General features: G+C 36.8%; 2 protein-coding genes across 3 annotated transcripts in view; one reads left to right on the forward strand and one right to left on the reverse strand.

Annotated features, from left to right (window-relative positions):
* LOC147830838 (uncharacterized) overlaps positions 1 to 26144 on the reverse strand; it is a 688366-nt gene that overhangs the window by 566621 nt on the left and 95601 nt on the right. The window lies entirely within an intron of this gene.
* spon1b (spondin 1b) overlaps positions 1 to 26144 on the forward strand; it is a 153327-nt gene that overhangs the window by 38631 nt on the left and 88552 nt on the right. For both annotated transcript variants that reach the window (XM_087311102.1, NM_131517.1), the window contains 3 exon segments: positions 4027 to 4100; positions 4412 to 4528; positions 8555 to 8703. In XM_087311102.1, coding sequence (XP_087167228.1) covers positions 4027 to 4100; positions 4412 to 4528; positions 8555 to 8703 — 340 coding nt within the window.

A 26144-nucleotide genomic window follows, 5' to 3' on the forward strand; every position in this document is an offset into this window, starting at 1 on the left:
CGTGCTGGTCAGGACGGACAGTACGGCGGCGGCGTATGTCAACCGCATGGGGGGTATGCGCTCTCGCCGCATGTCTCAGCTCGCCCGCCGTCTGCTCCTCTGGAGTCACCCGCGGCTGAAATCGCTGCGCGCCATTCACGTCCCAGGCACGCTCAATCGTGCAGCCGATGCGCTCTCACGACAGCTGTTACGCCCTGGAGAATGGAGACTCCACCCCGAGTCTGTTCAGCTGATATGGGCGCGATTCGGGGAGGCCCAGATCGATCTGTTTGCTTCCCCCGAGAACGCTCACTGCCAGTTGTTTTTTTCCCTGACCGAGGGCTCTCTCGGCACGGATGCACTGGCCCACAGCTGGCCTCGGGCATGCGCAAGTATGCGTTTCCCCCAGTGAGCCTGCTCGCGCAGTTTCTGTGCAAGGTCAGGGAGGACGAGGAACAGGTTCTGCTAGTTGCGCCCCTTTGGCCCAACCGGACCTGGATATCAGAGCTCTCACTCCTCGCGACGGCCCTCCCCTGGCGGATCCCTTTGAGAGAGGACCTACTCTCTCAGGGACAGGGCACCATCTGGCACCCTCGCCCCGATCTTTGGAACCTCCACGTGTGGTCCCTAGACGCGAGGAAGACTTAGGTAACCTACCGACTGCGGTGGTTAATACCATCACTCAGGCTAGAGCCCCCTCCACGAGGCGCGCCTACGCCCTGAAGTGGAGTCTATTCACTGAATGGTGCGTCTCTCGCAGAGAAGACCCCCGAAATTGCCAGATTAGTGTTGTGCTCTCTTTCCTTCAAGAGAAGTTGGACAGCAGGCTGTCGCCCTCAACTCTCAAGGTTTACGTGGCCGCCATCTCCGCTTATCATAGCGCGGTAGCTGGCGGCACCGTGGGAAAGCATAACCTGGTCATCCAGTTCCTTAGGGGTGCTAGGCGAATTAATCCATCTCGCCCCCCTCTCATGCCCTCTTGGGATCTCGCCCTCGTTCTCACGAGTCTGCGATCCGATCCCTTTGAGCCACTCGAATCAGTATCTCTAAGATTTCTGTCCCTGAAGACAGCTCTGCTGGTTGCGTTGGCCTCCATCAAGAGGGTCGGGGACCTGGAGGCATTTTCGGTCAGTGACTCGTGCCTGGAATTCGGGCCGGATTACTCTCACGTTATCCTGAGACCCCGCCCCGGTTATGTGCCCAAGGTTCCTACCACCCCCTTTAGAGATCAGGTAGTGAACCTGCAAGCGCTGCCCCCGGAGGAGGCAGACCCAGCCCTTTCTTTACTTTGTCCAGTTCGCGCTCTGCGCATTTATGTGGACCGTACTCAGAATTTTAGATCATCTGAGCAGCTCTTTGTCTGTTATGGCGGTCGGCAGCAGGGAAGTGCCGTATCGAAACAAAGATTATCCCACTGGATTGTGGATGCCATTTCACTCGCTTATTCGAGTCGAGGTCAGCCGTGTCCCCCGGGAGTACGTGCACACTCCACTCGGAGCGTTGCATCCTCTTGGGCGCGTGCACGCGGCGCCTCTCTAACAGACATCTGTAGAGCTGCGGGCTGGGCGACACCCAACACATTTGCAAGGTTTTACAATCTGCGAGTGGAGCCGGTTTCCTCAAGGGTATTAGGTAACCCTTTGGTGATTGAGGAGACAACTCGGTAGGGTGTTGAAACACGCTTGCTGCGCCATTCTCCCTAACACGGAGGTACGTGCGCCTTTTTTTATCTGTCAGTAAAGTTCCCCGTCAGGTGAGCCCTGCAGATTCCTCCGTGGCCCCCAGCACTGACTCAGCGGAGGAGTCACTTGCTGGCCCACTACGTTGTAGGTCTGCCCGCTGGTCAGCCCGCGTTTTGGGTATAGGTGCCTGCTATGCGTGATCCCCACTAGGCGATCCCATATGCTTATTCCGCCACGGTTAAGTCCCCCCCCTGGGCGGACCCGTGTCTTCCCTCTCCGCTAACCACTCTTTGCTATGCGTACTCCCCCTTTTTAGGGCTAGTCCATAGGTAAATTCTGCCATCTATCCCCCCCTTGGGTAACGGATGGCCTCCGCAGCGTCCTCCCTATCGGGATTGCACGCTTCCCAACGTACTGTCGTATTTCCTAGAATTATCTAGATGCTCACGACTTCCCAAAAAATATATCTAAATCCGTAAAACTTCTGTTGAAGTAGGATAAATTAGGGCCAGGGACACGTTGGAGGACCGCGCCCCCCATGATGTGGGTGCGTCACGCTTGCTTGACTATCTCCTCATCGGGGGTGTTGGTAAGGTGCAGTCATTATGGCGCTTTCCATATTCTCCCATTCATGGCACTGAAGTTCCCCAACCGAAGGGGAACGTTCGAGGTTACAGAAGTAACCCTTCGTTCCCCGAGGAGGGGAACGGAAGTGCCATATTCCGTCGCCATAATGACTGTCCCTTAGCTGTTTGAAAGTCTCTTCAGCTTAAAAGGATGGCGTCTGCTGGCTTCAGGTGTGCTTATATGCTGAGATAATTGCAGATGTCGCACACCTGCGCAAGCTTACGCTGCCAATTAATTTCATTCATTGGCCCGTTCAATACTCTCCAGATAAGCGGCTTCTGATCCGAATCCTCCCATTCATGGCACTTCCGTTCCCCTCCTCGGGGAACGAAGGGTTACTTCTGTAACCTCGAACGATCTTCCTAATTCAACATCGCCAAGGCCTTTAGATGACAATAACCAACTTCAGTGTTGATCTGATAAAATCCCTAGGAGTTTGTTAAAATGCAATGCCTAGAAATAGCAAAAACTGCACTTTTTCTACAGAGGAAAAAAAAAATCTGACTTCCTGTTGGGTTTGAGATTTCAATCCAAGAGACTTTCTTGCAGGTCTTGGCATGTTCGATGTATGTGCCAAACTTTGTACGTGTGCATGAATCGTAGCTCGGGGCCTATTGTGTCAAAAGTGTATAGGTAGCGCTGTCAAGCTATTTTTCCACACCCTATTCTGACACCTTTAACAAACGTACATTTTTACCGCTTCTGGCGCATGTGCAAAGTTTTGTGAGTTTTTGAGCATGTTTAGATACTCAAAAATGCGATTCATTCTTGAAAAGAAGAAGTAGTAGTAACGGAGCAATTCCAATAGGGCCTACGCACCCTAGGTGCTCGGTCCCTAAATATAACTCTGTTGGTACATTTTGTGGAGTATACAGTAATTATAATTAAGCCTATATTTCATCCATAACACAACTAGCTTACTCTGGTGGCTTAAAGATTGCTCACTCACTCCTTCTAGCTAAAATAAATCTCTCCACCAGTTAAAAAGACATCAATCCTATTTGCTAAAAATGAATATATGATTTGGTAAAAATGAAGTACCAATTTTTACATGTGTTTATTCCAGATAAGCTCATTAATATTCCACATAAGTTCATTAATATTACAGATTGTTCTAAAAACATATTCAAACACTAGCTTTGCATTTTAGATGCAATTCCTTTGGTTATAAATGAGCATACAAAACTCTTTCTGGAGAATTTCTAAACTTTTCCAAAGCCATTTACTGTAACTGTAACTTATTCCTTATGCTAAACATAAAATAAGATAATCTACAGAATGTCTGGGGGGGGGGGGCAGCTAGTTACATAGTAGGAATAAAAAATAATATATACAGTAATTCTTTTATTATCTTTCTTTGTGTTCAACAGAATATAGAAACTCTGGTTTGTAACAAGTGGAGGATAAATAAGACAGATTTTCATTTTTGGTTTGAACTATCCCTTTAAGATGTGTCTCCCTTCTCCATTTGTCATCCGGTCGACCAAAAGGCATTTTAACACCAGCTGTAAATAGGGCTTATGTGGCTTCATTTCAAAAGCCAAGCTGAAAATACGCTCTTAGATAGTATCATTATGCAAATGTAACAATGCACTGTTCAAAGATGCATCTTCTCTTCCCTCTAAACTACAGTTGTGAAGGCAATAGCGGTGGTACAGTAAGCACAGTTTCTCCCAACTACATATGAAAGATAAAAGGCAACAATAGTTGGATGAACATTGTAATGTCTTCATTACAGGGCCAGTGTTGTGCAGCGAAGAATCATTTTCTTCCAAGACGAGGGCTCGCTTACCAAAAGATTGTGCGAGAAAGGTAATTTTAAAGCTTCTCATGCACATCCCTGTGATAGCATTTTTTTACGTCTATAAATCTGTTGTTTTCCCTACTGGCATCTGCTTTTATGTTTCCACATAAAATTTGCATTGATGATGATTGTGTCTATGCATGTTTGGTGGATTATATAAGTGCATGTGTGTATAGATAAAGGTGGCAAAACTCTCATGGTTGAAGAAAAGGAGATAGCAAGATTGCCACCACCAGAAGAAAGAAAAATGGAAAGCTTAAATGAGCACTGTACTAATAAAGTGAAATCACTACTACCTGAATGTCTGTTTGCTTTATAGATCCTGTTGCGATTACTGAAAAACCTGCTCAAGAGTGTTGTGCTTGTGGAACAGCCAAGTATAGAGTGACTTTCTATGGAAACTGGTCGGAGAAGCTCCATCCCAAAGATTACCCAAGTAAGAACAAGGTCTTTGTGATATTTTAGCTTGTGTAGTTAATTATATGAATATTTTAGGATCATAAATATTAGTTTGTTTGTTTGTTTGTTAGTGTTGTGAGCTTGTGTAGTTGATGATATGAATATTTTAGGATCATAAATATTTGTTTGTTTGTTTGTTTGATTGTTTGTTAGCGTTGTGAGGTGTAAAACTTTTGTTTGGAAATTATTGTTATAGCATTTAACTATAAATCAAACTTTGTTGTTGTTGCTGTTGTTAACTAAAATGAAAATTGAATAAATAATTTTTTTATTATTCAGATATTTTATTTCAGTTTGTTTTCAAGGCATTCTTTTTAATTGTTATTTAAGTTAAAGTAAGTTTTTTTTATTAAAATTGAAACAATAATAAATTAAGCAAAGTATAAATATAAATATAAATGATGAACATAAATACTAATATTTCAGCAAGTGTTTTAAAACTGAATCTGAAAAAAATAAAAATATGTTATTTACAAAACAAAAAGGACAAAACTAGTAATAAATGGACTAAAAATAGAAAAAAATATATTAATGTTTCAGTTAGTTGTAAGTTGAAGTGGCAAAATTATTACTAAAAATGAAATATATCGAGGCCAGGTTGAACTCAAAAAGATGACAAAATCAGAAACAAACAGAAATAAAAATAACCACCTAAAATATTGTAACACACTGGTCCTACCGCCCTCATCTCGTTCTGAGCTGGGATCAAACCGGTGATTCTTTGTATGAAAGTTGGTTGCTAAGGAGGCTAAACTCGTGGCCTCTTACATCTGTTGCTAGAGCACCTTTTGAGGTCAGAGGAGTAAGGATTACCTGTATAGAACTTCGCTAGCTGGCGTCTGTTATACTCGCCCTCCTAAACCTCACTCCTATCCCGGACGAGCCCCCACATGTAACCCACCAGTCCTATTGCACCTATCCTGTTCTGAGCTGGAATCAAACCAGCAATTTTTTTGAATGGAAGTCAGTTGCTTTAACAAGGAGGCCAAAGACCATGGCCTCTAGAATCTGTTGCTAGAGCACCTTTAGAGGTCAGAGGAGTAAAGTTTACTTTTATAGCGCTTCACTAGCTGGCCTCTGTTATACTCACCCCCAAAACCTCACTCCCATCCCGGACGAGCCCCCACATGTAACCCACCAGTTCTATTGCATCCATCCCATTTTGAGCTGCGATTAAACCAGCGATTCTTTGTATGGAAGTCGGTTGCTCTTACAAGAAGGCTAAAGCCTCGAACATCTGTCGCTAGAGCACCTTTTGAGGTCAGAGGAGTGAGGTTTACCAGCATAGCCTCTGTTATACTAATAATAAAAATAAATGATAATTATATTGTTATTCTGTTGTAAATGTTATTAACATTATCAAATCAAATTTTGCTCACACATTAATTCTTTTTTTAACATTTGAAATTTGCTATCCTATTGAAATATGGCAGATTTGCATCAAAGTTTGCATGTTTTGATGCCGTTTGAAAAAAAAACCCTGAAATGTGTATTTGACAATCTTTATACACACTTGATGTATAGACTAACAAAAATAAAGTTTAAGAGCTGTGAAAACACATATTTTGCTTTCATACAGTAAGAAACAAAATGCATTGCAGAAAGAGTGGGAACATAGGCAGAGGTGGGCAGCAATATTTCTTTCCAACAGCTTTAGCTCTCAGGGCTGGTTTGCTAATATAGCACTCAGCAGGAGAGCTGCTTCGTTACCTATGTGTGTGGCGGCAATGATCCAATCTGTTATTTACTGTCTGGCAAGCAGGCAAGACGACTGCCGGGGCCACGATACTTTGTGAGATAAGAGAAGCAGCGCGGATGTTGTCACACAGCTGCTAGTTAATAGGTCTCTGGAAACAGACGTTGATGAATTACAGTAGAGAGACAAGAGTAGAAGGGCAACACACACACACAAAACAAGTTACTTTAGAAGTGCAGTTAACTGATAGTTTATAGGGCTAAGCAATCAAATGCATTTGCAATAATATACAAAAAAAAGCCAACCCAAGTACTGCACTCGACTTGATTTAAGTTGAGTCAACTCAAAATGCTTTGCCTTACAATTAGGCCTGTCACGATATCTATTTTTTGTTTTACGATATATTGTAGCACAATTAATTGCGATAATAAATAATAAGCACATTTTTTGTCACTCATTATATAATGCCAGAATGACAATATAATAGCCTCATAATGCAAGTGCACTCTTCCAAAGCACACATAATATTTTATTCTTAAGAATATTTAATTAATTTATAGTTATTTTAAAAATAACATTGGAATCAGAATCTGAACAAATTCCTAAGCGAATAAATAATAATAAATGTCAACAAAAAAGTGCAGAGGCTGTGATATCTTCTACCAGATTTTCAGTTTTCAGGCACCCATATGAAAATATACTTCATAATTTATAGTAAATACTATAGTGTTTTTTTTTTTTACCATACTGACACTTCCTATAGGTTGTACAATCTGCTAAAATGTTGCTAGAATTGTTTTTATGGATGGGTGATATATATTGCATCACCAAATATAATTGAGGTCACGCCATGTGATAAGTCAATATATTGATTATTGTGACAGGCCTACTTACAATTTTAAGTTGAGTAAACTTTTGTGTATCTATTTTGTACATTTTGTGTTTAAAGTGCAAATTTTAAGCCACAAAGGCTGCAATTTCACTGTTTTAAGTTTTTGTTAAAAAATATTTAGGTGACTAATTGAGTGAACTGTTAAACATTTTAACTGATAAAACCGTAAATTAAACTGTAATTGAGTCATTAGCCCCTTTCACAACGTGATACCAATACATATCCAGAAAATTACCGGAACGACTTTACTGGTGGATTCAAAAAAGCACTGTTCACACAGACAAGGATGTCCTGGAATGTAATGGAAATACATCCATTCCAAAATACCAGTAAATTCTGACATCAATAACCAGAAATGACCTCTAAACGGCTGCGTATTTGTAAACATAGAAGAGGTCAGGCTTTTGTTAATGATTTTACTTTTATTTAAAGCTTTAGCATTCATGCAGCTGCTTTGTCCTGGAAACATCCAAAGACAAGAGCTCGAACCACAGCTAAATGTCTACACATTTGACGACATTACAAATTCTGTAGATGGAGAAGTATTGTGAACAACTTCGATAAATAAAACATATGGAGGAACACTTTCGAGATGTACATAATATGAGTGTGTGCTGGCACTCACCGGAGCACTCCTTTACTTCACATGCACACGGGTCAAGCAACTGAAGCAGAGCTTAAGTGTTAACAAACAGTGGTTTACCATAAGCATTTTATTGATAATTCTTTACACAGTTGGCATTAAGAAGCAACCCAGAAACAGTATCTGATTAATATCTAGCAGCTAAATGTGTCTGTAAAAATACCGGTAATGCTATAAGTTCTCTTTCCGGAAAATTGACAAAATTAATTTACCGGTATTTTTAAAAAAGGGGCTGTTCACAAAGGATCCCTTGTAAATGTCTGTATGTGTGAAAGGGGCTAATGTTTAGTTTTTTTAAGGCGCAAAATACTTATTTTAAAAATATGATTTTTAATTATTTAACATTTTAAATTTGAGCTTTGAATAAAATGCATATTAAATTGCGATCCTAATTTTGCTCAAAAATATTGCAATTAGATTGTTTCCTAAAATCATTCAGCCCTAGTTTACAGTTGTGTTTCCACCCTAATGTGAAGTGTATCTTTACTATATTCACAAAAAGAAAAAGAAAAAAAATGAATTTGGTGCATTAGAAGGCAGTGCTGCAATTAGTAACAATTGGGTATAATGTTCGGTGCTTCAAAATTAATTCAGCAAATGTGTTTCTATCTACTGTTATTTGCATAAACTCTTTTTTTCAATTGTAAAAAGTACATTTTTATTTTCTGTCACTCGTTTCTAAAGCGATGCTTCAACATGTGTATTAAAGCAGGGTGTTGCAAACATAGCTTGTTATACTTAGCATATTATAACTGTTTTTTCTGTCCCAAAGGACGTGCTAATCATTGGTCGGCTCTCATTGGCGCGTCTCACACTAGAAGTTATGTGTTATGGGAATATGGAGGATTTGCCAGTGAAGGAGTCAAGCAGGTGTCCGAGTATGGATCACCCGTCAAAATGGAGGAGGAGATCCGACAAAAGGTAGACCTTCCGGCTAAGAGATATCAGGATCAGACAGATTAACTTCAGCTTAAAAGCTAATGTCGGAGTAATTGCTGGACTTTCAGCATGAGATTGGCTCTTTTCATGAGATTAACAGGTATTTACCCACCAGTTATTGACTTTTAAATGTTCTTTGTCAGCTGGGGTGTGTTTTTGATGTGCTTCTGATGTTGTTTGTTTAGGACAACATCTGAACAACTGTGAATGAATCTTAAATACATGAGATTGTGTTTTTGAACAAATCTTCATTGCACTTTAACAGTTTGTAAAGTGTTTTTTGTACTGAAGTCTCTTGCAATATGTATTGGAAAAATATAACAATGTGTTTTTTGTCTTTTGTGGAGAAAAAAACATCTGTTATTGAGATTTTGGTTCAGGTGACTCAGTGTTTCATTATAGACAAAAGCACATTTCTTTCATCCTAAAGAGGTCATATTGACCAATTCTGTGCATTTTTGGGCTTATTCTTGTCGACAAAATAGAGGAAAAACAAATCAATCTCCTTACGCAATCTCCAATCTTATGTGGAGAAAGAGCTCATTGACCTTTTCCCTCAAATGACTCAGTGATTCAATGACTGATTCAGTGACTCAAAATAAACAAAAAGACATTTGTCTCGAGTGCTCACATTGACCATTTCTTGGCAAAATTATCCTGGATTTCTTTCTCTTTGTTTTGTCTTTGCTTGTAAAGTGGATGAGTGAGAGTAGTCCACAAAATGGATGAAAAACGAATCCATCTACTTCATAGTCTTTTGTGAAGAAAGAGCTGATTAGGCTTAAAAGCTATTTCTTCGTTTTTTTTAGCAGTTTTGGAAGCATTCAGAATTTAGAGAGACTTATTAACTCCGGGGTTCCATGATTGATTCTATAACTCATTATAGATACTGTAAAAAGACTTTTGTTCAAGACTAAAAGTGTGGTTACATTGACCATTGTTGGTCAAATTTCACAGAATTTAGCATTTTTACTTATTTCTCTTGTTTTTGAAGTGCAAGAGTGACAGTACACTGCCTGACAAAAGTCTTGTCGTCGATCCTAGTTGTAATAGCAACACATTATATCTTGACTTCTAGTTGATTATTTGGAAAAGTGGCAGAAGGTAGATTTTTGAAATAAATCATCTGTTGAACTGCATCCCAACCATCTGAAATACTGCAGAAGAACTACTACAACCCACATGGGTCCAAGATTCTCACAGGAATCAGTCAAGTTTGGTGATGAAAAAATCTGGTTTTGAGTTACATTCAGTATGGGAGTGTGTGAGAGATCAGCAGAGTGGATGGCAACATCAACAGCCTGAGGTATCAAGACATTTGTGCTGCCCATTACTTTACAAACCACAGGAAAGGGCAAGTTCTTCAGCAGGATAGCGCTCCTTCTCACACTTCAGCCTTCACATTAAAGTTCCTAAAAGCAAAGAAGGTCAAGTTGCTCCTGACAAGGTGCCAGCCCAGTCAGCAGACATGAACATTATTGAGCATGTCTGGGGTAAGATGAAGGAGGAGGCTGCAAGAATGGGAGTCCTGCAGGAACTCTGGGAGTCCTGCAAGAAAGTTTTCTTTGCCATTCCAGATGACTTTATTAATAAGTTATTTGAGTCATTGCAGAGATGTATGGATTCCGTTGTTCAAGCTCATGGGAGTTATACACAACATGAATTATTTTTCCACTCCACCATGACTATTCTATACTATACATTATTTCAGTTAAGCAAAGGCGGACCTTACTGTCCTAAATAAATAATAAAAAATCAAGGCATGATAATATTTTATATTGGTAATCTATAGGTCTTTGCCTTTCATATAAGCCACTTTTGATACCAAATGATCTACTAGAAGTCAAGTTATTATTTGTTGTTCCTAAATCTTGAATAGGTGACAAGACGTTTATCAGGTAGTGTAGATGTATCATTTTGCTACATTGTGTTTTATGGACAAAGAGCTTATTGAGCTTTTTGGTCAAATGACTCAGGGATTCAGTATCTACAAAAAGATATTTGTCTGGGGTTGTCACGTTGACCCTTGCTGGGCAAATTACATACAATTTCACAGGATTTCTTCTTTCTTTACTGATGTCTAGTGCTCTCACTTAAAGTCCTGTGAGTCCAGTCGGCAAGAGGATGAAAATGAATCAATCAGCTTTATTGTCTTTTGTGAAGTAAAAGCTTATTGAGCTTTGGCATCAAATGATTCAGCGATTCAGTGATCGATTCTTAATAGATACAGTATAAAAGACATTTGTTGTCATTCTATAGTCACGGTTAAATTGGCCCTTACTTTACAAAATTGGACGAAATGTTTTGAACTTTGCTTTTCATCTGATGTTTCTCACTTCAGTAGGGTATGGCTAACCCTATAGTTGACAAAATGGAAGAAAATGGTCTGCTTTATTGCTTTTGTGAAAAAAGAGCTTGTTGTCATTTAAAGATGAAATGTAAAGTTCGTAATATAAGGCCTAATAAGACTTATTTTGGCCATCAGCAGCTCAGAGTTGTGATTCGGTGACATTTTTTTTCTCAGCCTAAAAAGGTCCATTGATTGTCGATTGGCGAACACTTTACATAACTTCTTTGAATTTTTCTTTCATCTCGGTCTTGACAAAGTCAACAAAATAGATGAATTAATTTGGTGTATTGTCTGTTATGGAGAGAGAGCTTACTGTCATTAGTTTTTTCAGTATTTTAGTATATTTAGTTAAAGCGTTACAAGACTTGTTTTGCTAATGAATGATTCAGTGATTCACAAAGTGATTCAGTGACTCAAAATAGACATTTGTATCAACCTACAGTAAATGTACAAGCACATTGACCACTGTATGGTGAATGTTTTTAACAAAACCCAGTCATTCAAATGCAAATCTGCCATGTGAATTTGTGGCAATTTCTGGCATCTGGGTGTTAAGTGCTTCATATATAGCTCTGCTATTGACAATTGACCCAATTCTGCACTCATATATTTCACTAATATGAACAAAATTTAAGAATATAATCTAGAGGAAGAACAAATCTTATGGAAGTCACTGGGATGGTTCAGAAATCTCCAGCACTAAAAGCAATGCCCCTGCTGGACTTTTTCATCTATAATAATTGATCTAAAGTTTCGTCAGTGCCCACAAAATCAAATTCCATATTGCTTTCGCTCTATCAAAAGTTGCTTGGCACTCATTTTTATGTTTCTGAAGTTTCCCTCACACTCACAGCGATGGAAATAACATGTCAAAGGTTGATCAGTTAACAGAAGGTTCTTTCTAGCATCTTAATTAAACACATTAGTCAGTATCTGCTGATCTTCACATTGCTGTAATTTAATGTTAATTTCCGCCTCTCGAAAGACACGTTAACAATCGTATTCAGTCTGAGAGGGAAGGTCATTTAGCAGCTTTGAAGAAAAGCGTGTGCCGTATAACTCAGCAGTAACACGACGACCTGTCTCCATGAGGATTTTAAAGGGCACCTGGGAAAGGTTCATAACCTACATGTTCCCATTTGTCTTTTACACAATGCGCTGTAGGTGGAATTGCAGTGCGCATCTTGACACATCTCAGATTGATGATCACAGAGCCTTTTCTTCTTCATCCACATGCAAATAGGGTAGATATTGCATTTTGGCCCAAATTAATTTCCTATTGGTCTACAAATTTTGGATTCTGGAATACTCTCAGACCAGTGTTTGAGTATCATTGATTCAATATGTTAAACTGGTCTCTGAAATCTACATACGTATTTGTAAATATATCCTTGCAGGCACAGGACATCAACATGACATCATATTGACGTTGTACCCCAACATCATGGGGACCTTGGATTTAGTTTGGAAATGAAAATCGGGTTGACATCAGAACCCAATGTCAGGCCGACGTCAGTGTCAACTTCCAACCTAACATCAACCTAAAATTAACCAAATATCACCGTCTAATCTTGTTACACCTTGACATTGTGTGGACGTTACCACTATGACGTCTATCAGATGTATGATTTTGGTCACTTTCCAACACTTTTCAATCTAAAATCAACCAAATATCAACATAATTTGATGTCATCATTGAACGTCATATCGTTGTCCTTAGACGCTGACTAGACATTGAATTTTGGTCACCTGATGTCATGACTTAAATCTAACCTAATATTAATGTCTTGTGATGTTGTATGCCTGCTGTAATGGCTTAGGCAAGTTCAAAATGTCTTCAGAAATGATTTTGGAATTACGCCTAGAATTACACTTTTAGTTTTTACCATCTTTGGAATGGTCATAATAATTAATTATATTAATATTAATATCTACTCTAATGCTCTGCAGCTTATGTCAGTGCCTGAAGCTCTGAAATGCACATAAGTGTGAAAAATAATTGTATTTCACTTTACATTAAGTAGGTGCATTGTTAACTATCTATTTAGCTGCAGTGGTATATTTATCAGTTTACGTTTGTTTGTTACCTCATTACAAAGATACACAGCAAATTTCACAATATACATATTAAACTAACAAAACATAAATTTAAACAATCTTTATGCTTCTTCAGTGTGGCGTTGTATACACTTTAACCCTGCATTTTAATCTGTATATCCTGCGTTTTGCTTTCTGGTGCTGGTCCTGTTTTTAAAATAAGTGTCCCGCATGCATTGTATGTTTAATACAACCTTAGATACGCTTAAAATCAAGAGGAAAACATTATTGTTGTAATCACACAAGGAAATGTTGTGGCCATTCAAACATTGCCTTGGGCTTCCATATTAATGGTCATTCTATGCTTATTAACATGTTCAAGTGTGTTATAATGTGGTAAATGTCATGCATGATGCAGCTATTTAAAAAAGCTGATTTTTTTGCACGGGGTGTTTGTCATAGAGTTTGTCTATTTGCCGAAGTTTTTCGGTAATTGATATTCGTCATTTTGACAGATTTGCCATCACAATTGTTTTGAAATATTTTAATAGTGATAAAAAAGTGCAATAATTCTAAACAGAAAGTGTCCGTGTTGCAGGGTAAATGACAGCAAAGAACCCGTCTTTGCTTTCACTATCAATTTTTCCATGAAACGCGCCTTTACTGTTGACGTAACAGCTCAAAATGGTAATTTAAAACAATGTAATTATGACAGCTATGAGCGGTATTGTGAAAAATAAGCTCTGTAGCTCCGATCAATGAATGACATGTTTAGTTTATGACTAAGTGCAATTGATTTCTAAACTAATTTAGAGAAGATCACATGCTTTGATTGCTTGCGGCTGGTCCCGCATTATCCAATTCATGATTCAACAATCAGGCGATTCCTAAGACACTATAAATACCCTAAGTACCATACCATAACTATCAATTTTGGTCCGTTCTAAAACATTCCGCTTTAAATGCGAACCACGGCAAGCAACATTATAACAATTTTAATCCTTGTTTTCGGAACAAGCCAGTCGAGGCATGGGATGATAACTGTTTTCAAGGTATACTACAATTTGAAAAAATCAAGGTTTTAAAATCGTCAACATTTTCTGCTGTACCATTCTTATGGTTTGTGTATGATTTTTTTTTGTTTGTTTTGTTTTTAGGACAACAATATCTCCAGCAGAAAAGATATACAAAGATGCCATTTTAAAGTGTAAAGAAAACCGTATTTTGGATCTAATTTGGATCTAAGACAGCACAAGTCAATAATTTATATTAATTATTTAGCCTGACATGTTAAGGTTACAAAATATTTTAAACATTTCTCAAAATAAAATATAATGTGTTCAATAGGGGGAAAAGTTTTAGTTTTTTTTTTACTCTATTTTAAAGCAGTAACCACAATACCGTGACAACGTGATATTTTTATTTAAGGTCATCATACCATCAGAATCTTTTACCGGCCCATGCCTAATCGATCTACAGGGATGAAATCACTCGTCATACAAGAAAAACAGCTGAAGTAACAGGTGTCACTGGCATTCAACAAGAATTAAAGTGCATCTTTTTGTCCGAGCTTTGATATTAGTCAGCAATGACTTAGAGGAGAGGAGCACAACAGGGGCTAAACCGGATTTAAAAAGGGGGCCGGTGCTCCTTTGGCCCCATCCCTAAATCCGCTCCTGTATTGATTGGTTAATTAGATATTTGGACTAACAAGCAATTAAAAAGGCGTACTTAATAAAGTGGCCGCATATTGAAATGATATACGTTATGATTTATGGTATACTATTCATATTATACTATCATAAAAGAGAAAGATGTGTCACTTTTCAGTGCTAGTCTGTTTTCATACCTCACATACAGTATTTCTGGAAGGTCTTTGATTTTCGTTGATTGTCTTGGGGCATGGTTGACAAATTCACCCACAATTATTTATTGATTTGTGTTACAGGCACTTTGGTGCTGTCGACATTCGTTCATTTTGGCATCGCAAACAAGTACGCAGAAAGTCCTGTCAACACCATTTCTCTCAACAACCCAGAAAATTCACAAGTAGTTAAAAGAAATAAGAAATCAATATTAAAAATACAAAGACACATATTGTAGGAACAACAGGACAACATATAAAAAGCCAGCTTCCAACAGATCTACTTTTATTCCCCAATTCCTTTCTTTGAAGCTGTCAAGTGTCTATCATATTCCCAAATTGATTTTGTTTTCTTCTATCTTGTCCATTTATTTTACAGCTCTTTTGTGCTTTCAGGGCTTTTTCCACATGCTTGATCTCCGTTTTGATACTGTTGGTTGCTTTTACCTGACATGATCATTCATCTTTTGAGGCACTGCGGTCGCTTTGTAACCCTAGAAAGGGGGAATCTGTCTATAGGGGCCCTTTTGAACCGATATGCTTTGTAGATCTGTATGCTTTTCAGCTTTTTAAAAAGTTAACTTTGTAAATCATTCAATAATCTCAAAACGCTTTTTGACTTGAAATATTTTGATTCTGACATCAGAGATTTGAAAAGTTGAAAGTGCAAAATTAAGATATCATATAAATATGCAGTCATGTACACTAATAACATGTTAATAATAATAATAATAATAATAATAATAATAATAATAATAATAATAATATGGACTACCATTCAGAAGTTGTTGGTTTTTTTTTTCAAATTATTGCAAGTAATAGCATTCCTCACTCACTCCTATTAATCCAATTTTTTCTTTTTTTGAGAAATGCAGATGTTTAGGACAATGTTCATGCTGCGGTTTTTCACACAATAAAAGTTAAAGGTGCAGTATGTAAGTTTGAGACCCAGTGGTTGAACTAGGTATTGCTTTCCTGGATCAAAACAAATGCAAGCGCAGGTTGCCAGATTAAGGACTAAAAGGAGCAAGTCTGACTATCAAGCCTAAAGGCTGATTTAAATCGTGTTCTAAATAAAAGCGATGGCATGCAGAAGGAATATGTTCCATATTAAAAGGAGTTTTGTTCTAACTAACACCTCATTGCTACACTAGAAATGGCTTCTATTTCTTGCAGCTGAACAACAGAAAACTGACAATGATCACCTCAGATAACCTCATGTGCTTTATTGAGTGTTAAATGCTAACAACGTCAGTTGGAATGCCATTTTACATGACATTTATTGCCAAACTACTGAAAGCAGCAGCAGATACAGTAGTTCACCCCAGATCTTGAAAATAAAATAAACCGTTTGAAATTAAACTTTAGAGCTGTGAATCCAAACCAACACATATCAGTGATTCAGCATCCACATTTAATAATGTTAATTAGATTATAAACCTTACCATTTCATAAGTGAGTGCGTATTCTGTGCTTCTGAATGGCTGTTTTTAAATTTCTGTCATGTTTCAAAAAGCCAAATTGCTTATCACTGCAAATTTCATCATGTAGTGTGTTGTTAGAACACAGGGTTACAATCTAATCTGCTCACCTAATGTTTACAGCCACAATATTTATATTATTTGCTAATTAATAACCTCATGTGGAACTCTGAATCTGCGTCTTATTTTGGAGTCTGCTACTGTCCACCGGAGGTCGCATTTTGGTCAAGGGCTTAGCTTTGAGAGCCATCATGAGTGAATGAATCAAATATGCGGTTTTCCAACAAGGCAACGCGGGGTGCTGAAATATAATTGGCTAATGTGGCAGTGTGTGGGTTAAAAGAACCAAAACAAAGAAAGCATTTCAGCATGCAACAGACAATATCAAAGCAGAATAGCATTGTTGACAGCATTGTTTTTCAGATGAACAAGAATGTTCACTTAGCATGTTTCTTAAATATCTGCTAACATGTTATGGTGTTTTTACGCTTTAGAAGAGTCAAAAACTTTCACACAGTACTATTATGGTAGTTAGAGACTCAAAACTAAATACTGAATATGCCTATATTAGAATTAAAGTTTATTCTATAATAAAATTATTATATGTCCTAATTTCAAAGAAAATAGCATTTGTTGTGATTGAAAATCATGGTATTTCCACCAAATATTGATTTCTAAAGAAGAAAAAAAGATACAAATAACCCCAGTTTTGTTTGAAATTTGGAAGACATTTATCAGTAGATGAGACAATAAAATAAAATAAAAAATGTCTTACTGAAACGCATCAATATAAAGGGTAAATCTGAATAAGCTGAGAATTTCATGCCATTTACCTTTTTTACCATACCTGTGCATATTAAGGGAAAAAATAGGTGAAACAAAGTGTTATTTAAAAAAAATCTATGATCAAGACAATGACAGGATAACACAAACATAATTAAACAATAAATGCGAAGTTGTTTTCTTTTTAAATGATGCATTTTCTTTCTGGTGTTTTACTTAATATTGCAATCTGACAACAATCTTCACATTCTCACTATCCTCCAAATGAAGTGCAAGCTATCTGGAAAATAATAAAGTAATGGACTTTGGTAATGGAATAATAAAACATACATATTATAAATATAAAACCATTTTGTTTTGGTTTATGATCACAAATGAACTATCTTTAAAATGGTCCAGCAATTTAAAAAAGCAGTCATATGGACTTCTTTAATGATACTACAGTATTTAATGACCACTTTTCATTATTCACTTTCTTTGGCAGAAAAGAGTATTTTTTTCATTTTTGGATGTACTATTCCTTTAACATGTTTACAGTTGTGCTGCAGCATACTTATGATCATTTTAAAGCTTTTAGCATGTAATGCTATTTCAGACTCCTTTAGCGCATAATTTTCCCTGTTATACGCCTGAAGGAAGCGGCTTCCAGAAACATTGCAGCGCCACAAGCATCCCACTGTAAAATCAGTCATCAAAGCCTTTTCCAAAAACCATCACACTCATTTACTGTCATTTTTGGCAGGCATCATTTCACCATTAGGCACATTGCTTTCGGGAAGGCAACAGCAGAACATTCTCAGCAGAAAAAAGCTGAGCCGTGCGAATAAATATTTCAATCAGAGTCTCTTCTGAATGCCAAATCGTGACAATAGACAGGAGACATATGTATTCGACAGCACTGCAGAGAAGCTCACTAGTGTTCTCTTGTAAGTAGATGCTCACTCTCTCTCTATTTTTCATTGATTTACTGTAAATGCATTCAAAACCTGTATACTATTTTCAGGTCAGTTTGAATCCTGACGAATTCATAATAGGACATAAAATAGGATTTTATTTATTTTTGTACTGAAACTACATTGTGCCCAATAACAAATTCTTAATAAATGAATGTGAAAGTATTCAATATTTGAATTGTGGGCACAAATGCCAGAGGTCAGAGGAGAATGGCCAGATTGGTTCAGCTGATAGAAAGGCAACAGCAACTCAAATAACCACTTGTTACAGCCAAGATATGCAGAAGAGCATCTCTGAACACACAACATGTTGAACCCTGAGGCAGATGGGCTACAGCAGCAGAAGACCATACTGGGTGCCACTCTTGTCAGCTAAGAACAGGAAACTGAAGCTGCAATTCACACTGGCTCACCAAAATTGGATGATGGAAGATTGGAAAAGTGTTGCCTGGTCTGATGAGTCTCCATTTCTGCTGTGACATTTGGAGGGTAGGGTCAGAATTTGGCATCAACAACATGAAAGCATGAAATCAAAAGAGTTTTATGAAATTCCATTTAAATTTCAAACTCACCTTTTTTACTGCCTAAATGTATGAAACTTGCTTATTTATGTCTACCATGTTCATGATTATTAGTTAAATCAATTTCTCTAAACGTATGCTTTTATATAGCTTAATAGATATTATAAGCATATTTTTGACATCTAATCATACACTATATGCAAATATGACACATTTATTCCATTTTTTTCTTTTAAAATGAAACGTTTCTTGAAATATAAATTAACAGCAAAAAAGTAATAATAATAATATAAGTCTTAAATAGGGCCGCATAACATTAGAATATATCTGATATTGCAATATTTAAATTTTCTGCCATAAATACTCCATGATATACAAAATACTGCATGAATACTTTGTTTCTAGTCAACATATCTAAAAATTCTTAGTAAAAATTAAAGTAAAATTCCAATGAAAATAGTGTTTTGTTTTCTGCTTTATTTTTTTACTTTTACTTTCAAGTTGTTCCTTAAAACAAACAAAACTATTCAAATCTGTGAGTGGGGCAAGTAAAATAATCTTAGTAAAAAAGTGTTTTTGCTTAGAAATGTGATTATTTGGAAAAAAAGACAAAATTTCCAAGCATATATGTTTTTTTTTTCATAAATCATATAAATTTTGCATTAATACAGTAATTAAATACAATTCTATAAATCCTAGTCAGGTTTAATTCAGATTCAACATTGCACATCTTGCGATATGACTATTGCGATGAACACATTGCCATATCAATGCTTAAACAATATATTGTGCAGCCCTATAGTCTTAAAGTACTGTCTTTGTATGTCTTTTCTGGGTCAAACCAAAGAAAATGCTACTGTATATGAGGGTTAAAATGGGTGGGGAAATAATTCTATAACTGGCTAATGCTTCTAATACGCAACAACAAAACAGCTTTGCTGGAGTATCATTGCAGTGATAAATTATACCATTATCTTGTTTACGACTCTAGCACGGTGGCTTTACCTTTAAAACTCAAAGTCATGTATAAACACAAAGTCAAAAGGTCTTCTAAAGCTGTAATTTTCTTCCCCATAGCTGCTACATGGACAGAGATTGCTATCTTTTCTCAGTCTTTTTTTTATTGCCAGGAAGAATTCAAATAATCTTTTTCCCCTCTTTTTTTTATGATGATTAAAATATGTCATTTTCTTTTCTCCCAGAGTCCCGTGGTGAGTTTTGACCTTGAGCTTACGGTCCACATTTCCACAGACAAGTTTAGCTTGGAATAAAAAAATGAAATAGCATTATAACATGCTTCAGTTAGTTAATGAGGCGAACGTCATGATTGCAGACCTATCATAAAAACCATTCCTCCAAGGTCAGATTTTGAGTTTTTTATTCAATGATGAGACGTCAACAAACACAACAAGAAGAGGTTTTGAGGCAGTTTCTTAACCATTGTTGTCCCGTCTTAGCGTTATGAATCTTATTATCATCTCATCTCATCTCAGCGATGATATATTTATCCCACAATCTATCAAAAGCACAGTGTGAGGCGAATGGGAAAGTGAATGAAATGTGCTCTCCACCCCGAAGAGGACAGGATGCTTCATGCTTTTGGAGCACAACAATGTACATAATTGGGAAATTGCTATTCGCACCATCAGTATGGGAGCTCTCTACAGTATTTACATACTAAATATATAACAAGATAGTTCTTTGTGCCGTATAGGTGGGTGTTTGCTTGTGCCGCTTAGCAATCTCGATTAATTAGTGTCTGTATATGCTAATTAAACATTGCAGCTTTGATATGGATTTGATGTTTGGTTTTTTGCTGACCCACTGAACATGAAGTGCTTCTTTTGCTTCTGTTAATTATCAGCTGAAGCTGCCAGGCATCTACTGTCAAAACTGCTTTTCAGTCTGGTGATTATATAGTGATGCTGGGGGATCAAATGCACTATTTTAGGGAGTGTAAAAAAAAGTTTTATGTATTTTGATTGTTCACTTGCTTAACTTTAAAACATGTCGTAACAAGCTACCTGCACAAATTACAGGTTTTGTCTTTCTCAACTTTACAAATTTAGACGACAAAAGCTCTTTAGGGCCTAAAAATGCAAAGATTTGAAAAGTTAAAAAGTTTGAATGTGCAAAATGTAAAAAAAAAAAAAATTAAAGATCATGTGCTGTGCATCTGGAAAGTATTCATAGCGCTTCACTTTTTCCACATTTTTTTATGTTACACTTTTTATTACAAAATTGATTAAATGTTTATTTCCTCAAAATTCTACACACAATACCACAAAATGACAATGAAGAGTTTTTGAAATTGTTGCAAATTTATTAAAAATATAAAAGCTGAAAATTCATATGTACATAAGTATTCACAGCCTTTGCTCAATACTTTGTTGATGCACCTTTGGCAGCAATTACTGCCTCAAGTCTTTTTGAATATGATGCCATAAGCTTGACACATCTGTCTTTGGTCATTTTTGTCCATTCCTCTTTACAGTTCCTCTCAAGCTCTATCACATTAAATGGGAATTGACCGTGTACAACCATTTTCAGATCTCTCCAGAGATGTTCAATAGAATTTAGGTCTGGGCCCTGGCTGGGCAGCTCAAAGACACTTGTTGTGAAGCCACTCCATTGATATTTTAGCAGTGTGCTAAAATATTGCTTATATTTTCAGCTTATATTGCCGGCCAGCTTTAGGAAGAGTCTTGATGGTTCCAAACCAAAAATCTTCCACTTACAAATGGTGGAGGCCACAAAGCTCATTGGAACTTTCAGAGCAGCAGAAATGTTTCTGTAACCTTCCCCAGCCTTCTGCTCAGAATATACAAAAAATGTATGGCATAAACATCTTTTGATCAATTTAGATGCCTGACTTAATAAAAGTATGTATTTCCTTTAAAAAAAAAACACACACAAATGCATGCAAATGTGGAATTAATGCACATATAGCTCATCAAATGAAGATATGTAGCATTTCATAAGGTTGTTAGTGTATCTTAAGCTGTAATTGAGAAAAAAATACACCCTTCAGCTTCAGCTAATTAATTCATTTGATGCTAATTCTTATTAAAGACACTATTTTTTTATTCTCGCATTGAGTTCTTCAAAAAAGGATTTCAACTGATTTGCATTCTTTTGAACATGTTAATGACAGCAATTTTGAATTGGAACGTATGCACGTTGTGTTAGCTTGAGATAAGTTTTTCACAGAGTTCCTCATTAGCATTGCAGGTCATCAACAAAACAACAAATTTTTTAAGCATGCGGTGTTCAAACTGGCAATTATAGATGAAGTCAGTCCCCATGGAAACTATTCGAGCAGACAGATTAATTTTCTCTCTGATTCGAAACTCTCAATCTTTCTTGGTAGTGTCCTGTCAGATCCAACAGAAGACACTCTTTTGAGTAAAGACTCCACTTGGTGTTTGGTGCACATCTTTTCTTGTGCTGCGACGACAACATTCCTAATGCCTAATTCCCCAAGGCCGAGCTTGTGGGGCTTTGGATGAGATCCATCGGATTCTACCACACCGTCCCAAAGCTTCTGCTTGCTGGGTCCATTGTCCGTTCCAGCACAACCCTGGCTCGGCAGACCCTCGCACTGTTTAGAAAGATGTTTCAGCGATTTAGCTGAGAACAATTGTCTCGTTTCAGTCGACTGGCAGGTTTCAGGTTGCCTGTCAGCTTTGCTTTGAATGCTGCGTGAGACGTCAGCGTACGAAATAACAAAGCTAATGCTTCTTCTGGCTTTGTTTCCAACAGGCATTATAGATGTAAAAAAATAAGAACAAGCATCGTGTTTCTAGACTCCTTGTGAGCAAATATGCAAAAGTATTTAGAAAAGAGATATAAAAAATGAAACTGATATCAATTTACTCAGCATCAGGCAATCAAAAATGAATGTGATTTTTTTTTTTCGTCAGCAGGATATGCAAGCAAAAGAATTAATATCCATGGTTCCTGGTGATGTAATGAGGTCTAATTAGGTGAAATAATCAAACGATGCAAGAAACTGATCCTTATTCAAAATGATATTAACAATATTATTATTGATAATTTCCTGTTTTGAAAATGTTATAAAATTATTCTGGCAACTTAAATGTTTTAATCTAATCAGCAATTTAGATTTTTTTTAAAGTTACAACAATATATTAAACTATGTAGTGGAAGCAGACCCCTTAAGTTATTTTTAAAAGTGTGATATTAATATTTAATAGTTTTTGTCTCTGGGAAATGCACATTTGATTGAGTTGGTATCAAGAATTTGATTTCATAAAAAAATAAAATAAAATAAAAAAAATCAGCACCATCTGTAAAAATAGTAACCCTAACCCTAATCTCATATTTTATGCATTTATAATGCATGATACGTCACTACCATGGTAAAAAAAAAAAAAAAAAAGAGTAGTCTATATGGTTTTAATTATAAAAACAGTACATGTATTGTATTAAAAGTACTAAAAATTGCACTACAGCAGATATGACTTAAAAATATACCATAATATATGTAATTTCTCCAGTAATATATTTTCTTTCTTCAAAAATATTTTCATTCATTTTCCTACGGTTTGATTATCAGGGGGTGGAATGAACCACCAACTATTCTGGAATATGTTTTACGCACTGGATGGTCTTCCAGCCACAACCCAGTGCCAGGAAACACCCATATTGTAGCAAAATATTATGCTGTTTTCTGGGTCAGTGCTGTTGAGAATTTTTCTGCTTTAAACTGGATTAACATAGGCAAATGGGGTTGTTGAAATAACGCATAATTTACCTGATCTCACACCATTATTTAGTGGTCACATGGTCACGACTGGTCAGTGTAGTCTTTTCTTTTGGGGCAAGCTGATAAACGGCCTGTGTGATGCGGTTTAGATGAGTAGCTCTGTTTTATTCCACTATTGGTGCGTTTGGTGTAGAATATTTCTCATACAGCAGAGAACGGCAAAAGCTATCACTTGGTAGTCCCATCAGTGCAACCTCAAGCAAGATTTAGTCACACTGGCAGGAAAAAAAGGTCGCAAAATGTGAACATTTAGTCACAGTTTGAAGCCCTGTTACTTGTGCTTATCTTGCAGCCTATCATTATGCGTGAGAAAGCGCAGACTGCCATGAATGCTCTCAGGACCTTTTGCTGAGGCTGTGGATTAAAGGTAATAATGTTGCAAATAATATTCCGTTTCTTGCACTGACAGATTTTTTCGCTTGACAGGGACTCAGCGTATCATCCAAAGCCGTATAGATTCAGTTTATAGATTAATAGATTAATAGTTTATAGATTAATTTTAGTTTATAGATTATAAATTAAGTGTTTCCTTTATGTTATATTGACTTTCAAAATGCCGTTTGAGGAATTAATGAGGACCATTCAAGTCTTTAAATTCTCCAGAAGCGCTTACTAATTGACTGGAAGTGTAGCAGTTAATTTTTTTCTGCTTGTGTTGTTTTTTGCATAAAGCAGAGGAAAAGGAATTGGGATTTATAGTAGCTAATAGGAATCTCAACAAACACATAAATAAGTCACAGCTCAAGGGACCCAATTCTCACAGCTTTGGGGCCAAACAACAGTTTCTCATTTATTTATTCAACAATTCCTCCAAATCATCTTGAAGATTTTGGCATGTGTGACGATAAAAAGCTTTATTTTCATAAAGCTGGCTATTAATACACACCCCTTGTTTTTATAACCCTAGTGTTTTGAGGGTTTAGGGAGAGTTGGGACATTGGCCGCGCAAGCACAAAATGAACCCTCTATTGATGTGCATATAACTTCTATCATCTCTACGCCAGAATGCGTGTGTGTATGTGGCAACCTGTGCAAGCACTGCAATCCAAAGGTGCCCAGGACTTGTGTTCCCTTAATCCATAGGATCATGTTGGAATGTGAAACATCTGGGGTGGGCTTTGCTGTGATAGCATGGACTAAAGCCTAAGATCTCCATACAAAGCTCTTTGTCGCATTGTAGGGTTGGCATCTGAGTCTTCCAAGCACCCCTAGTGTTTCCAAATATTCTCTTCTAATCCTGAGAACCTCCAATGATCATTTCCAACAACCTCTATGAAAACACCCAGCTGTGTTGGGAAAGCTGTTATGAAACTGAGTTTTATAGAACATAACCTTAGGATACTTCAAATTTAAAAGGAGTCCTGGGTAATTAGACGTAGTATAATATAAGTTATGTGTCTTACTGAAATATGTAGAAGAAAACTCAGGAACCCATGGAAAATCCTCATTCATGCAATAGCAGGGCCGCAATTATTTTAGATATGCATGTGGTACAGTCTGCTATTTGTATAGCTACACTTAAAAAAAAAAAGTAAAAAAAAAAAGGGTCAAATGACTGGCAGCAGGGCTTCCAGAGATATTTCTTTAAATTACAGAAAATAGCCATTTCAGAAAATTACAAACAAAAAGTGTAAAAATACAGAGCATACTTTACGGTCAAAATTCATTTAATTACAGTTTATTACTGTTGAAAATTTGCACTTAAACTGTGAAAAAAAACAGAAAAAAACTGTCTGAATAAAAAATGTAGATTGTGACTAAATGTGTCATTTTACAGATTATAACTGTAATGATACAGACATTAACTGCCATTTTAATAATTATTTCTGCAATTATAGATTATTACTGTCATTACACAAATTATTACTGTACATATATAATTTATTATTGTAGTTATACAGAATAATTAATGTGACTAGTTTTTTACTTTATTATTTTTATCATACAAATTAAATATTGTAATTATAATGAATATTGCTGTAATTATATAAATTAATTAATGTGATTATACAGATTAATTTGTGTAATTTTGCACAAAAGCTCTAAATATTCCAAAGAATTTTCCACTTTTAACATGCCTTTAAAACAGAAAAAAGTTTTTAAATAATGATTAAAAAAGCTTAAGTACAAATTATTCCATTATGATTTTCTGTTATGAAATAAACTTATGTTTTGCCAGATCCTCTCATTTGAGCCCATAGTTTACCTGTGCCACAGTTGCTGAATCAATGTGAAATATTGTCGGTTCATCGCTTCTCAAATCTGATCTGAGTGTACTGTTCTAAGAACTGAATAACTCTGCAAATGGGTTTATTTCGAGTCAGTGGGGGGTATCAGGCATAAAAAGGTTGAAAAGTAAGTAGTTTGTGGATAGGTGCTTACTGGAGACACAAATAGTTTCAAAAGATTCAGTTCGATTTGGTGAACTAGTTCAACTGGTTCGTTTATTAGATCCGGCTAAAAATAACGATTCGTTTGCCATTGGAATTTCTAATACTTGAATAATATCCGTTATTGCGCACGAATGTATTAAATTATTACTTTAAGTCTCTGCTCAGGTCATATTTAATGTTGTCACCATGATGCTGTAATGTCCACTCATTGTTTTTGTCATGGGAGCAACAGCAAAGACTAACTATAGGCTT

The sequence above is a fragment of the Danio rerio genome, chromosome 25 (genome assembly GCF_052040795.2).
Source record: "Danio rerio strain M-AB ecotype USA chromosome 25, GRCz13ab, whole genome shotgun sequence".
Taxonomy (NCBI): Eukaryota; Metazoa; Chordata; class Actinopteri; order Cypriniformes; family Danionidae; genus Danio; species Danio rerio.